The sequence below is a fragment of the Drosophila bipectinata genome, chromosome 2L, assembly GCF_030179905.1.
Source record: "Drosophila bipectinata strain 14024-0381.07 chromosome 2L, DbipHiC1v2, whole genome shotgun sequence".
In the NCBI taxonomy this organism is placed as follows: domain Eukaryota; kingdom Metazoa; phylum Arthropoda; class Insecta; order Diptera; family Drosophilidae; genus Drosophila; species Drosophila bipectinata.
Genome location: NC_091736.1, coordinates 10,470,354 through 10,484,693, shown reverse-complemented (window position 1 = coordinate 10,484,693; position 14,340 = coordinate 10,470,354). Strand labels below are relative to the sequence as shown.

Here is a 14,340-nt window from a genome sequence, read left to right as displayed (position 1 = left end):
GCTTTGTCTAAAAATAAGTCCAATGCAATTGTAGAAGGTCTTTCAGTTAGTCAGTCAGTTAGTGACTAAGAGTATCAAATGTTCAACGAGTGAAGAATCTAAGCCAAGGTTTAGAAGAGCCCCCGGGCTTAAAGAATTGAAATGCGAACTCAAGTTAGAACTCTCCCTTCTAGATTTTCCTACCCGACAAACCTCACAATTTCCCACTCTCTTTTCGACAACTTGACCTTAATTCGCTTTAACTCACATTTCGCTTTTGGCCAAAAAGCATTTTCGATAATGACCAAAATCGGTTGTGGGAATGTCAAAATGATTTTTTTTTCGTTTTGGGAGTGCAATTACAATTATCAACAGCTAGAAATGACATTTAATTAGACTAAGAAGGTTTTAGTGGCTTTGGCAATTTATTAACCCATTAGTGAGCCAATGGAAATGGAATTCACACACAGCTTAGGTCATAACAATTAGCCAAGTTAGCCAAGTTAGACGAGGTGGCCAAGCTGGCCGGGCTAAGGGCCGTATCACCCTCCGGAAATAATTTGATTACCCAGTGCAGTGATGACCTCAGCAGCGTGTAATGGAAAACTCATTAAAACGGTTCTTATTTCTCTTTCGGTTTAGTTAGCCGACTTTCCGGACTGACTCTGGGCCTGGCCAAAACGCGTGCCAAGTGAAAGGGAGAGAGAGAAAAAGAAGTCTGACCGCAAAATATAAAATTTCAAATTGCCAGCTGCCGCCAGCAGCTGACACCTGAATTTAGGCCACCAAATAAGCCAATAATTAATAAAAAATAACACAAAAAATAAATTTGAAAAAAAAACCAAAGCTAATGGAAAAAGAAGACAAATAAATCCATTTGGACCGGAAGTTTGAAGGCGAAAACGAAACCGCGGAGAAGCCAAGAGCCGAGAGCCGAAAGGCGAGCATAATGCATCCTTCCGTCCGACGTGGCTTCCTTTAACTTCTTTCCACTTCCTGTCCAGCTGTCAGAGGGGGATGATTGAGCTCAGCTCGTTTCCTTTCCACAGAGAGAAAAATTAGAGCCCTTTATACATTTAATTTCAATACAAATATTAGGAAAACTACTTATTTCTTTCAGTGCTGTATTACCCAGAGTCACTGGGTCTCAGCATGACGTCAACAAACCCATTTTCTGGGTCACTCCCCGGCACAGACAACAAAAGTTTTATTGACATTTTAGCCGGTGGGTGGGCAACCCTGCAACAGAGTTGCCGCTCAATCGAATTAATGATGGGTTATGTTTTTGGGGCCTGAAGTCCCACTCCCCTGGTGGCAATCCAATGATGACATTGTATGTTTTTTAAGCGGCTTTATTATTTTATATGACAATGACGAGCAAAGTCAAAGGAAAAGTGGGCGGACATTACCAGGAGGTAAGGGGAGTATAACCTGAAACACGTGTCATAATTTCCAGGACAGTTGGACGCCCCAAAGTGGAGCAGACAGTTGCGTGTGAGCAATCATAAATCCTCCACTTGAGGGAAATTTAAAATTCATTACAGTTTCGGAAGCACTACAGCCCACAGTTGCAGGTGTACTGGGTATACAGGGTTGGGAGGAAAACCCGCTTACTGTCAACTCCATTGGCATCTTTTTCTGCCCGAATGCCGAGTGCCGAGCCTGGCCGATAGCATGCCATAAATTTTAAGCCATTGGTAGACATTTTTATTAATGACGCAACGCAGCGCAGAATTCCAGTCTTATGCAAACAAGTGGCAACAGGCCAAAAGCCTCCCAAAGACTTGATTTTCTTAAGTGCAGTGAGAGAAAATAGGGGTCACTTTAAGGCAATACCTTTCTAAAAATAAATAGATGCTTCTCTAACAATAAAGAGCTTGAAAACGTATCTTCAAATAGGTTTATCTTTAAGAATTTCAAGCCATCTCTTCAAGCTCCAAATTAGCATGTTTCTTCTTCTAATTTCTTCCAGTGCACCTTCTTTTTTTTCCTCTCATTTGAATTTGTTGCCTTGTCTGGTGGCAGTCGGGGTCTCAATCTCAATTGCAGTCTCTAGAACCCAACTTGCATAATTACAATCGAGGAAATCCACTGCGCCAACAAAAAGTGGCCATTGCAGTTAGCTTCTCGGGTATACCGTTAGCCTGAGAAGGCTAACAAAACTAAATTACTGCAGTGGTAGCCACTGCAGGCGCATTTTCCAGCATTTTCCCAGCATAATCAACGACTAACAAAGTCACCTCTAATGCAATAAAATTTAAGACTCTTTTGTACCACCAGAAGGGAGAACTATATATATATATATATATACCTATGCATTGTGTTACCATTATAATTATTCGCCCAGGCCATAAATTATGGGAACAGAGTTGCCACATCGCTTAATTACCCATCGGGGGCTCTACATCGAAATAGTGTGTGAGTTTTTCCCGGGCACTCGAAGGCACTCTGACTTGTGTAAGTTAATGAAACATTTTGCCAGCAACTTTGGCGCCGAGGAGTTCATTAAACTTGTCTCGTAAAAAATCATCATTGTGATGATACCCCTTGATGATGATGATGCCCAAAGAAAGCTGCCCAAGTCACGCAAATGTGAAAAATTGTGTGGTTTTTGTATCAAAAATTTGCCACGTTTTAAACTCAATAAATCATACTTTTGTCAAGAGTTGATCTCTAAGGATTTAATCCACTAAATTGACCTTGTAAGTCATTTCATTGTGGTATTAAAGACTCAATCACTTGACATGTAAATCATGCAAATGATTTCCCCCCGGCTCCATTAACTCTTCGACTAATTAATCAACATTTGCTTGATTGCTTAATTGTAAACGTTGAGGAGGAAAATGCCACAAAGACATGAGCCCCAAAGACTCGAAGACTCAAAGCCTCAGAAACTCAGACTCCGGAGAGCAAACAATCGGCCTAATGTGTGGGCAAACATTCTCGAAATGGCCCAAACACGAGATGGATGGCCCAAAAGTAATTTCCGTTTTCCTTGGGCCCAATGAAACTGTCAACGGATGTCGCATGTAATTAAAACTTGTCACAAAAGTTGAGCTCCATTTGAGTCTCAGTTTCTATTTTTTCCCACACACTCCGGATGTCGATGATGCCGAGTTATCCCTTCTCTCCGGGCCAAGACAGAGCCAATCATCTGGGGAAATTAAATGGAAAACTTGTCAGCTGTGACAGAATCGATTCTGTGTCGGAAAAGTTCTGAGTTTCGGCAGTGAAAGTAAACTAAAGTTGTGCCTTAGAGGGTGGAGGGTCGGGTCTTATGGCTAATTGAGCACTACACCTGTCCCAGTCTAAAGCCAAAGCCGCCAGGTGAACGATTAGTCGCTGCCTTTTGGTTGATGGCCTAAGCCGCTTAAGAGATTTCTTGTTGGACTACACTGGGGTTTACTAAGAGAGGTAGTTTTTGGGAATTATAGTAGTAGTTATCCAATTTCTTTCTATGTAGAATAAAACCTGACTGGGCATGAGTAGAGCTGCTAATCCCTTTGGTGGCCATAAATACGCCACCAATTACATTTGGCAAATTAAATTAAAAATCTTTCGGAAAATTATAAAACCCAGCCACGGGCTCTCTATTGCTTTATCATTCCCTCGCTTACTAATCGGCTTTGGACCATAATTCATGAGCGTATAACTCTAGCGTTTGCTGTTTTAGAGGAGATGGGTGCTCCACGCAGGCCATTCATCATCTAAGTGGTTTCCTTTTCGGTACTAACCTGCAACGAAAGAAGAGAGAACAATTTTTGGTTTAGTTTTTTTTTGGTAAAAAAAAAATATTTGAAAAGGGCAGATGGCACGCCCATTATTATTATGATTTTTTGCAGATCTTTTATACCCGGCCTTCTCCTCCAAAAACATGGAGGTTTTTTATTACAACGTGGGAATGGATGAGTCGAGGAATCGGGGTCTAAAAACGGTCAGCGATTTATGCGAAAACTGCCAGGAGGCACTAAAGGCAGGGGAAACTAGGTCGCTGCAAGGATTTTTCACTTGTTCAGCTGATTTGTAATGCAAATGAGGCAACATGGCGGGTAACTAGCGCAAAGGATAAACATCCTTGTTGCGGGCAGGCAAGAGAAAGAGAGAGGAGATAAGCCCAAGAAAGAGACATTACACAAGTGCACTTCATGGGAAACAATTGTTCGGATACCGAAGGAGCGAGCAGGTGCATCGAAAAACAAAAGCCTGAGAAGAAGCCAAAATATAATAAGCAGACAGCTGAGTGGAGGGGATGAGATACTGCAGGCAAACTCAAGTGGAGTTGCCTGGCCAGGAACTCGAAAAAAAGGAACATGAAATACGACTGAAGGAGAAACAAATTGCCAACGGATGTGGGATGCGTGCGGCAGGACTCTTGAGTAGAAAACCAAAGCGGACATGGTATATACCTGCCCAAGAAACCACAACCTTGTTCAGGAAGTGCAACTAATGAGGTGGCCAAGCCCAGGAACTAAGGCGAATAAACGGCTGGTATGATAGCCACGATGGGAAAAGGGTGTTCTGTAATTCAAACTGATGACCTAAGCCAACACCTGACCTAACCCACTAGCTAGTAATTCCTTTTCAACCAATAACGATGATGATGATCATTTACAAACAGTCCTCCACCAGAGTAGATAGGAGGACTTTCATTCGTGCTTGGACAACATGCATTTAGAACATTGCCAAAGGATTACGCAAATGCTGGTCTTCTCACCCCCTCCTACAGGCCACCATCGTATTTTGGGATACCCTCTACCTCTATGAAGTACCGCCCCCTTTGGATCGCACTCATGCCTGAAATTGTTGGCATGGAGCATGGGGCGAGGTCGGGAATGGCTCGTTGCATTTAAATATTAATAAACATGGCGTGCCAAGCAAAAACCGGCGAATGCCGCGTCCCAAATGCGAGCACAGCTTTTTTCTTGTTGTGTTTCCAGGGCATATACATACGTGACTTCCATGAGTCAACCGAAACAAACCAGAGGAGTCAGCCTCCAGGCCCACCTCCTCCATGTCTCCTTCCAACTCCTCTGAACTTTGGCCAAAAATGCTGCCGAGTCAGGCAATGTGTATATTCGTATATGGGGAAATATTTCCCTGGTGCTGGCAAGGCGCACCTTTTTTCCACTACTGGTGCTGTCCATTTACCACGGATACCACCACCACCTCTACACCACCCCTTTACCCACTCGATTCCATTCACACAATTCTTGTTCGCCTCGTTTTGCGGCTTGTTTCCATGTCATAAGCGAGTTGCCTACATATTAAATCATCATAGAGCCCGTACAAAAACCACCGACCGGAGAACAGCAAAAGGGTTGAGCTGGTGGGCAGTGCCGTAGTCTGAGACCCCCCCTTTTTGGGGACAGGCGCCGGCTGAAAATTACAATAAGCATATGTACGAAACGCCCAAATGCAGCGACAACAACCAGAATTAGCCATGCTCTGTACGAAAGAGCAAAAACCGGAAAAGACCCACCAGAATGGCCAGGCAATTGTACATAAATAATAATTTAAATTTAAGAAAAAATATAAGGGGTTATCTAGTTAGTCTACTAAAGATGTTCCTTCCATTTAAACAAAAAAAAACAGAAACTACTTTAGAGACAAAACCTCCTCTAAACGTTTCCGTTAGGGCCTCTAACCAAACACGACTTGGCAACCGATCCGGCCTTTTTTTCTAGCTGATATGACATCATGCCAGTCCCAGGCCAGCTTGGCCAACGATCTGTTGAGTCAAATGAAAAGAGACAAAGACCCGGCTAAGTAAAAATAAGAAACAAGAAAGCAAGACCAACAAGACCTGACTAACCATTTGACGGTTCGTTTATGTCGAGGGACCCAGGAGCCTTGGGTTATGGTAACCCCCCGCCAGACCATCATCTGAACTGAAATTTATAGGCAACGACAGCGAAAACAATTGGCCACAAAACGATCGAAGCTGACATTTAAATGTTTTATAATAAATGTCATCTGACAGCTGACAAAATGGCCAAGGAGCCAACGGATGCTTTCACCTGGAGACAAGATACAGGAAACCAAACTTCACTTTTGGCAACTGCGCCATTTGTTTTATGTTTAGAGCCCAGTTGACCTTTGGTTCTTATGACTGAGTTATGATGTCTCAAGCAAACAAAAACACATATAATACTTTTACGGGCCAGACCTTGTTCTTTATCTTGTCACTCGTTTGGGTAATAACCTCCCCAAAATATAGTCTAATTCTCCGGGGAGGTGTGTCTCTGAGGTTTTCGGCTCGACAATAGATCCAAAAATCAATAATGAATTTTTATCATATGCAAATAAGCCAAAACAAAAGCAATTTGGCCAGCTTATCTAACGCTTATCTCGGCTCCGGGTTGTTCATATTTATTCATACTCATGAGGGTGGCTGGAAATTTTTCTGGTGCATTGATAATGGTGGGGTTTTGTGGGTTAAATGCATTCACACATCGAGTTCTAAATCAATAGCCATAAAATGGTGTCGAAATGCAAACACTATCGATAATGGGAATTAAATCGGAATATATAATATTTATTAACCAAATGAGGACACTATACTACTACTACTACTGCACTGTTCTAGACTTCATTAGTGTTTTTGGTGGCTGGCTCATTAATTTGCAAAACTGTTCGCCAAATAAAACACTCGACGTGACCAGCCCGGCAGTTTTGTTAAGAAATATATATGGATATTTATAAACAGCGTGACAGAGCGATCGTAAATACCTAGTATTGTGCTGTACCTGGGGCTCGTTTCCAAATGTTCTCCCCATAAAGTATACCCCTACAATATATGTATATACATTTTTTACGAGCCAAACGCAGAAAGTCAACAATAAACAATTAACTAAAAATAAAATAAACTGAGGCGAGAGTGAAGCGTGTGACATGTTGTAATGAGGATTTACAGGCACGGCTGAGGTCCGAGAAAGGTTACTAAAGGTTTTATGCTTCAGGTCGAGGAACGTGACATCAACACATGGTTTTCAGGAAAAAAAACCTCGAAATTCAGGTAGGTGGAATATAAAAACACTGCGCACTCGATTCGTGGAAGGCTAAAAATATGGTCGGGAAGGAGGTACTGAGACGAGACGCCTGTCATTAAGTGGCAGGCGCCAGGGACAGGAAACTGAATTAGTGCCACCTACGTACACCAGCCACGCCCCCAAGCCACGCGCATAGGAGTCCTACGCCGCAGGATGTAAATTGACTTGATTCGATGTGAAAGCGTCGCACAAAAAAAAAAATACAACGAGATACACAGCAAAGTCAGCTCAAAGGCAATTTGCAGCAATTAAAGATACATTTGTATCTACTATGTGACTGAGAGTATCTGTGTATCTGTTTCGATTGTGTGTTAGTGCAAAATTGCCTGTCCATTAGCAAAACGTTGATTTTACTCAATTTAGTTGCCATTGACATTTGAACTTGACTAGCTCTGATTGAAATAGACCAAAAAGCAAGGCGTGTGAGAATAGAAATAGCCATCAGCCAGCCAGCCAGCAGCACAAACAAAAGATTTATTGAAAAAAAAAAAGCACAAACAGGAATCCAAATCGGAATGTGAATAGATAGTTTCAATCTATAGGTTTTTGGTTGAGTATTTATGGGGACATTGGCGGGTATTTTAATAGAAATTTATTGGTTCTTTTGGTGAGTCAAGAGGCGGCTTTGTGACTCAACTCACGACGGTCCCTGGATCAATTAGGAGAAAGACCACTGTCTAGACGGGCCGACAGGGCATGAAGGATAGCTAAGGTTTCAATATAAACCAGTCATATCACTAATAGTTCGATTTGTAAACCAAAAGGTATTCTTAGAGAATTCTATAGAGCTTATATCCCCAACAAAAGTTTATTTATTTTAGAATTCTTCAAACACTTGGGTTTGGTTGCAAATATTTTCTTTTCCAGTGAAAATTGCCAACCTGAAACCTTATAGCTCTCAAAGGCCATTTGGGTGGGTGGTTTCGATTGCGATCGGGTGACTCTGCGAGTGTTATTATTATACTACTATGGCTCCGGCACACCTTGCACACGAAATTGGCCCAAACAATGACGGCAGCAATGCTTTGTAATTAGCCACGTTTGACTTTACGTTGAGCAATACAATGCAAACTAAAGTAGCTTTGGTAAAATATTGTTGCCTTTCGAATGGATAAGTGTATGAAAATTGTAAAAAAATGTTCAACCGAAAACTGGTTTCTGCCATTCTGCCACATGTCCATCATGAGTTTGGCTAATTGACCTCTGAAAATTGAATCTGCGGTCGATTTTCCAATCCAATCTCCCAGCCTGTGCCTAGTTAACAGAAAATTGATTTTGATTTGGTTTTGCTTTTGCCATTTTTTTGCCTAATTAAAATGAAAGTCATAGCAGAGTGAAATTTTTAAATTAAAAAATAAAAAAAACGAGAAAAAATAGTAAAGAAAATGATTGTGAATTGCATTTTGATTGGCCTGGCGGCGGGCAGAACGCGAGCAGAAAAGCCAATTCCACAGCAATTGCAAATGTCATAGAAAGTAATCGAGTGAGCCAGCCAGTCGACAGGCAAATTGAAATAATTGCCAAGACAATTGCCGGAAAAATTGTATCAGAAAAAAGAAATCAAGCTGAGAATTACACAGAATTTGAAAGTGTTAGAAGTCGGTCAAAGAAAGTCAGTTCTTCTCATTCAGAAACCTTTAAACTTGTTCCAATCAATTCCTAATGATGTCATGGCTCTGACAATAAAATTCTAAAAAAACACTCATAGTGTCAATTAAGTAAAAATCATCTTTGTTCTTGGGTTCTCTTCATGACTAAACAATGATAAAATATTCTATGATGATACTATTTTATAATTAACACTTCACAGTTTGAAGACCTGTAATATCAGCTGTGGGCAGTTGAGGAGCCATTGGGCGAAAAAATATGATTACATAAGCTCAGGCCAACTAAAGTCAAATAAACTTGTTCGTTTAACACGAGAACTGTGAAATCAACTACGGCTCAAAATTGTTTGTAAATAAAACTCGTTTAACACTCACGGCTCGAATGAAACCCGTACTTGATGTGGTGGCTGGATTTGTTTGGCTAGCATGTAAATTTTTTTTAATGGCACAAGTTTTTCATTATGCACATCTAGTAACCACTTTTTAAATGCTAAATGGGCAGTGAAAAAAAAAATGAGAAAAATTTTAATAACTTGGCATGCGTGTGGAGTGTTGAAAAGTAGGCAGTATTACGAGTTGGGAATGTGTGGCTTAAACACATGTAACACACATATAGGCCAGGCCAGTTTGAAATGTTTTCCCGATAACAAGTTGAAACTGATATTATATTTTTTTTTCTGGCCTGTGCCGGGCACATAAATCACCACCAGCCAAGTAGCTATTATACAGCAAACGTCATGACCATATGTTGTGTACCCCGGGATTGCCGATTCCGATTCTCGGTCCGATGACAGACGACGATTCGAGGGCCCTTGCGGCAAAGTGGTGGGCTCTGTGAGTCAGGGATTCAGGGGGTGAGGTGGTTAAAAAGTGGCAGTAAAATGAAGCGACCTGGAGCTAAACACTTGCAGCTGTTCCTGATCCACACTGCGGTTGCATTCTGGCACTTCTGGCTGGAAAGAATCGTCAGCCAGCAGCTGGCATGAAAGTTTTTCTGGGTCACCGACAACGCATTGAAAACAAATATGAGGAAAAAAAAAATGTGTTGGAAACAAACAAATGCTGGTACTGGCATCGCTGCTTATGGCAACTTTTCACCACTCACAGGCCCCCATCCTCCTTGCCACCTTCAAGCAAACAAAGACAACAAAGCGTGGCAAGAAAACAACTGCCGCAAAATGATTCTCTTGGAGCCATCTCGGCCTGGTCTATGGGGGATAAGCATCTAGCTTTGGTTTTGTGGCTTTGGAGCCAGCATATCTTGGGTTTGCCATCTAGGCCTGGCGAACATGGCGTATGCGCAATATGGCCTACAAAGCAGGCGAGTTTAAAAAAAAAAAAACGACTATAAAATACCCTGATATAAGGCCTACTATTAAGTGCTTATAAGAGGCATTAAAATATATATTTTTAGTAAAATAGATCCATTTTAATATTTAATCTTAACTACCTTCGAAGTTTTATCCAAATGGCCTAGCTGAGCATCTCAAGCCTTCTCTTATGATATACATACATCCCCATCTCATAGAGATGAGATGCTTAGAGTTCAAAGACCGACACTTGGCTAATAGATTTCTCCATCTCCGTAGAGTTCTTGCCGGCCAATTTGCCGTTGGCTTGAAAATTGAAATTCCAAGCCCAAAGAGTGTGTGTGTGCTTGTGACCCAAATGGCTCTTAGATTCCAAGCTCCAGCTTGGCCAATTAACGAAACAGTTGCAGTTGGCCCGATAGCCAGATAGCTGCCAAATGTATTTAATCATGACAAATTATATTGTGCAAAATAATCAAATCGGGAGACGTCGAGACGGCCAAGCGCCGCCAATTATGTTAATTGATAGTAAAAGTCAAAGTCTCAGATGGAGTCTGAAATCTTTGTAGGTTTTTTTTTCGCGTCTTGCTAATTAAAAGCGATCTCGAAATGCAAAATGTTGCAATTAGTTTGTCAACAAACAGACGCGACAAGGTTTCCACTTCAGGCTGAGGAATTTACTCGCACTTTTTGGAAAATCCGAGCCTACCGGCATATGTTGGCTCAGCTGCTGGCATTTAGGCCAAAACTCAAACGATGTGTGTGCGTTTGTGCTAAATTGCCAAAGTGTTTAAACAAAACTTAGAGCCAGATAACAGAAATGCAAATACTAGAGGAATAAGATATTAAAAGCCAAAGTCTAACAAGAGATGTGCAAATAGCCGAATCGCAGTTGAGAAAGTTTAGAGATACAAAGCCAGTATCTGACCGATAATTGTTTATCTCTTACCTAATTATATCTTCCAAGGGAAGTGGAGTAATCGAAGCCTTCAGATAAGATAAGAATATAGGAGTGCCCTATCGCGAAAATGTGTTTACAAATATTTGTAATTTACATGTTCTGTTTTTAAAGCTAGTCCCTTTATCTCAACCGAGTTCAGTTCAGTGGTCTTAGTTCAGGGAAGCCCCTTTTAAATCCTTTATTATAAAGCCTCTATTTCTTCAAGGATGAAAAACTTAATTAATTTCAGTGACAATTTTCTTTCAAAAGACATTTGAAATTGATTTCTTCAATATAATTCCAGTGGCAGTGGCATTTTTCACTGGCAGAAGGCTTGTCAGAATGTCAGACTAAATAAATGATGGTGGCCCGATGTCGGCATCTAGTCTATAAACTAGCATCTGGCCATAAATCGAGCCATTCCGTTTGCACTTTTTATATTCTGTAGCTGCTGTTGGCTTGGTTCTATTTCGAATGTCTGCCGCGAATATAATTCTTTTTTATACGATTTCAATTTGGGTCAATAACATTTGGCAACTACTACCAGCTACGAAAAGGCCCCAAACCGAAGCCAGAAGGCGCCAAGTTCGCCGATCGGAGGCCAACGAACAATGGATAGCCACGTTAATTGCAATATAACAGCAACAATGCCAACTATTTTTTCATTAATTACAAATTGAAATGAGCGCTAGTAATTTTCACAAATTTGCCATTAAAACGTCGTTTTTCGTTTGAATTCAAGCCGCATTGTATGGCTGGGGAAACAAATGAAGCGAAAGCGATTAAAATCGATCGAAATAGTTTGCATATATCATTCATTATGTTGGAGACAAAGTGAAAATCTGAGAGACATAATAAAAGTATTAACAGAATATTAATATCTTGGAATATCTGCGCTTATTTATGACGACGGCCCACAATGAAAAGTGAAACAACTTTTACTTTTTGGGGGCCTTTCGGGGGACAAACAAAAGATATACAAAGCTATTCACCGGCTGACAGATACTTCTGGGTGAAATCTTATTTATTTTGTTTCTGGCCCTCTTCAGGCAACTGTAAACTAAGTGGGTGAGGAATTTCATAATGTTGGGATGTGGGCGTGGCCCTTGAAGGGCCTAAACTAGAACCGATTTCGCCACATAACCACTTTATTTGTCAGCAGTTGACACCGAGTTGTCGCAATTTTGTCATATTTCAATTTGTCAAGAAAGTGTGCCCGGGATGGCCCTCAAAAAAATGAGAAAAAATTAAAATAAACTTAAGCACACCGCAGCTGCCAATGTGTGTTTTCTTTAACAAACACGTAAATGGTTAAATCATTTAAGAAATAAATAAATATTAAGTATATATATGACCTTATCTTTGAATCTTATCAGCCTTCTTGAGGTTGAGAATAGAAAAAGCAATCAGCCAAGACACGAAGACCTCCAAAATCTTATCTCCGGATAACAAACAAAGATATATACTACTATATATATAGAGTGAGAGTGAGGGTAGATAGCCCACTGGAAATCGTGTTAAGGTAGCTAATGAGCCAGTGTCAATGTTTGGCCAAAGCTACCATTTCTGTAAGGACAATGCCAGAATTGTTTTCATTGTTTCCCTCATTGCGATTTCATATTTTTCAGATATACATATAAATATTATTATTATTTTTTTGTCACTTTTACCTCTGCCATCTCGGCGAGTCAATGTCGTCAACACAACTTTTAAAATTACACAATAAACCAACTAAAGTAAAAAAAAAAACTACAATTGTTCGTTTGGTTTTTCATGCTTTTTAATGCCGCATTGTCATCACATTTGTTGCCATTACTTGGATATATGCACAAGTACATATAGCTATCTATATATATATATAGATATATATGCTTGAGGTTTATGGTGTTGTGTCTGTGAAGACCCCACAATGGTTGCCAATGTGAATGGGTTACAAAAAAAGCCAAGGAGGGTGCAATATATGGAGAATCACGTGCCTGGAGGTTAGGAAATATTTATACAGGGGGCTCTACTTCCACTTAAAAAATTTTAATTTTCCATCTCATTTATTTTAGGTAATTTATTTTCTTTCATTAATCAATTGCCATTACTGCTCTATCTCCTCCTATCCTAAGTAAATATGAAACATTTCCAGGAAATCCCTATCAGTATCAGCTTTCTCTGCTACCTTCTATTGATATATCAGGGGCAGACTTATCTGGCAAGTAGGATCTCTGGTGTTACCTGCTCTTATCTGTCTCGAACTCTCCCTACTCGAAAGATACATATACTTCGGCCCCTCTTGTGTGGGCATTGTTGTCTGCTTTTAATCAGTCTGAGGCCTGGCATAATCATCATCATCGTCGTTTTTTTTCCATCTCCTGGCTTTGTCAAAGACCCATCTACATAAATAATACTTCTTTTTTTTCTCATTTTTTTGCAAAATGCAAAATGGATATCCGGTGCTGGTCTCCGCTCCAAGAAGGAAGTGGCGCGCTGGCTTTAACAATTGACTAACTGAGCGATTGACTAAATGACGCAGAACCACAGGCCATGAATCACAAAAGTTGCAGACAGAAAAGGAGTCTTTTCATTAGCGGTCTGTCAGTCCCTCGATGCCTTTCCATCTACCCAATAATCGTGGGCCATTATGCAAGACACGCGCCTCCAGCTCAACTGCAATCCATATGCATTATTTCCAGGGGGAGATCGGAAAAGGAGGAGACTATATATCTGAAGCATATAGCATACACCTCAACACCGACATCGATCGTTAGTTACATGGTGGCCATTTAAGGGCAGACGGTGTTCGAGTGGCGACAAAAAGCGAAAGCGTTTCCGAGAGACCTTGAGGCCGTTTCTTCAACTCGTTCTCGGTTTCAGAATGCTACCGCCCTCTTCTCTGAGTATCTTTGAGTTTTTATCTGTATCTGTATCTGTACATCTGTGACTGTGTGTATCTTGAAGTGCATGCACCGCAGGAGGGTTCCTTGCGTTTCAAGTGGTTAGTACTCGGTTCTGTTCGGAATTAGCCGGGGAAACCTTGACATCAAACGTAGCTAGAAAATTTCCCCAGCTGATGTGTGGTAGGCATCGAAAGTATCTGGCAGCTAAAGATACATGAAGGGACAACACATGTGGAATGCTTACGAAATACAAAGTCGGAGGCAGAGGTAGCGAGGGTGTGGGTAGCGAAAGTTTGTTGCTTTTTTGTTTTCAACATCATCATCGGTATCTGTATCTGTATCTTTAGCGGCAGACTGAATGGGGCCCAAGTATACATTTTTGCGAGGCCCCACAAAGAAATACTTATACGTATATTCTCGCATCAAACAGCCACCAAAATAAAATGAATTAAATTCGGATAAAATAGCCAGAGATAAGCGAATGTTTGATTCAATTTAAGGGGGCGATAACAGTTTTGGGAATTGGGGAATTCGACTGAAGAACGAGGCTAAAAACCTCAATTGGAGCGT

The 14,340-nt window shown here is 40.9% G+C and overlaps 1 protein-coding gene across 6 annotated transcripts in view; it reads right to left on the bottom strand.

Moving 5' to 3' along the window:
* Positions 1–14,340, bottom strand: part of RapGAP1 (Rap GTPase activating protein 1) — a 72,675-nt gene that overhangs the window by 13,171 nt on the left and 45,164 nt on the right. The window contains exon 1 of one of the 6 annotated variants that reach the window (XM_017243466.3): positions 3,597–3,629. The exons of the other annotated variants lie outside the window; for them this stretch is intronic. Coding sequence (XP_017098955.2) covers positions 3,597–3,614 — 18 coding nt within the window. The 5' untranslated portion in view covers positions 3,615–3,629. Of the gene's footprint in view, positions 1–3,596; positions 3,630–14,340 lie in introns of those variants that run through there. 6 annotated transcript variants of the gene reach the window in all.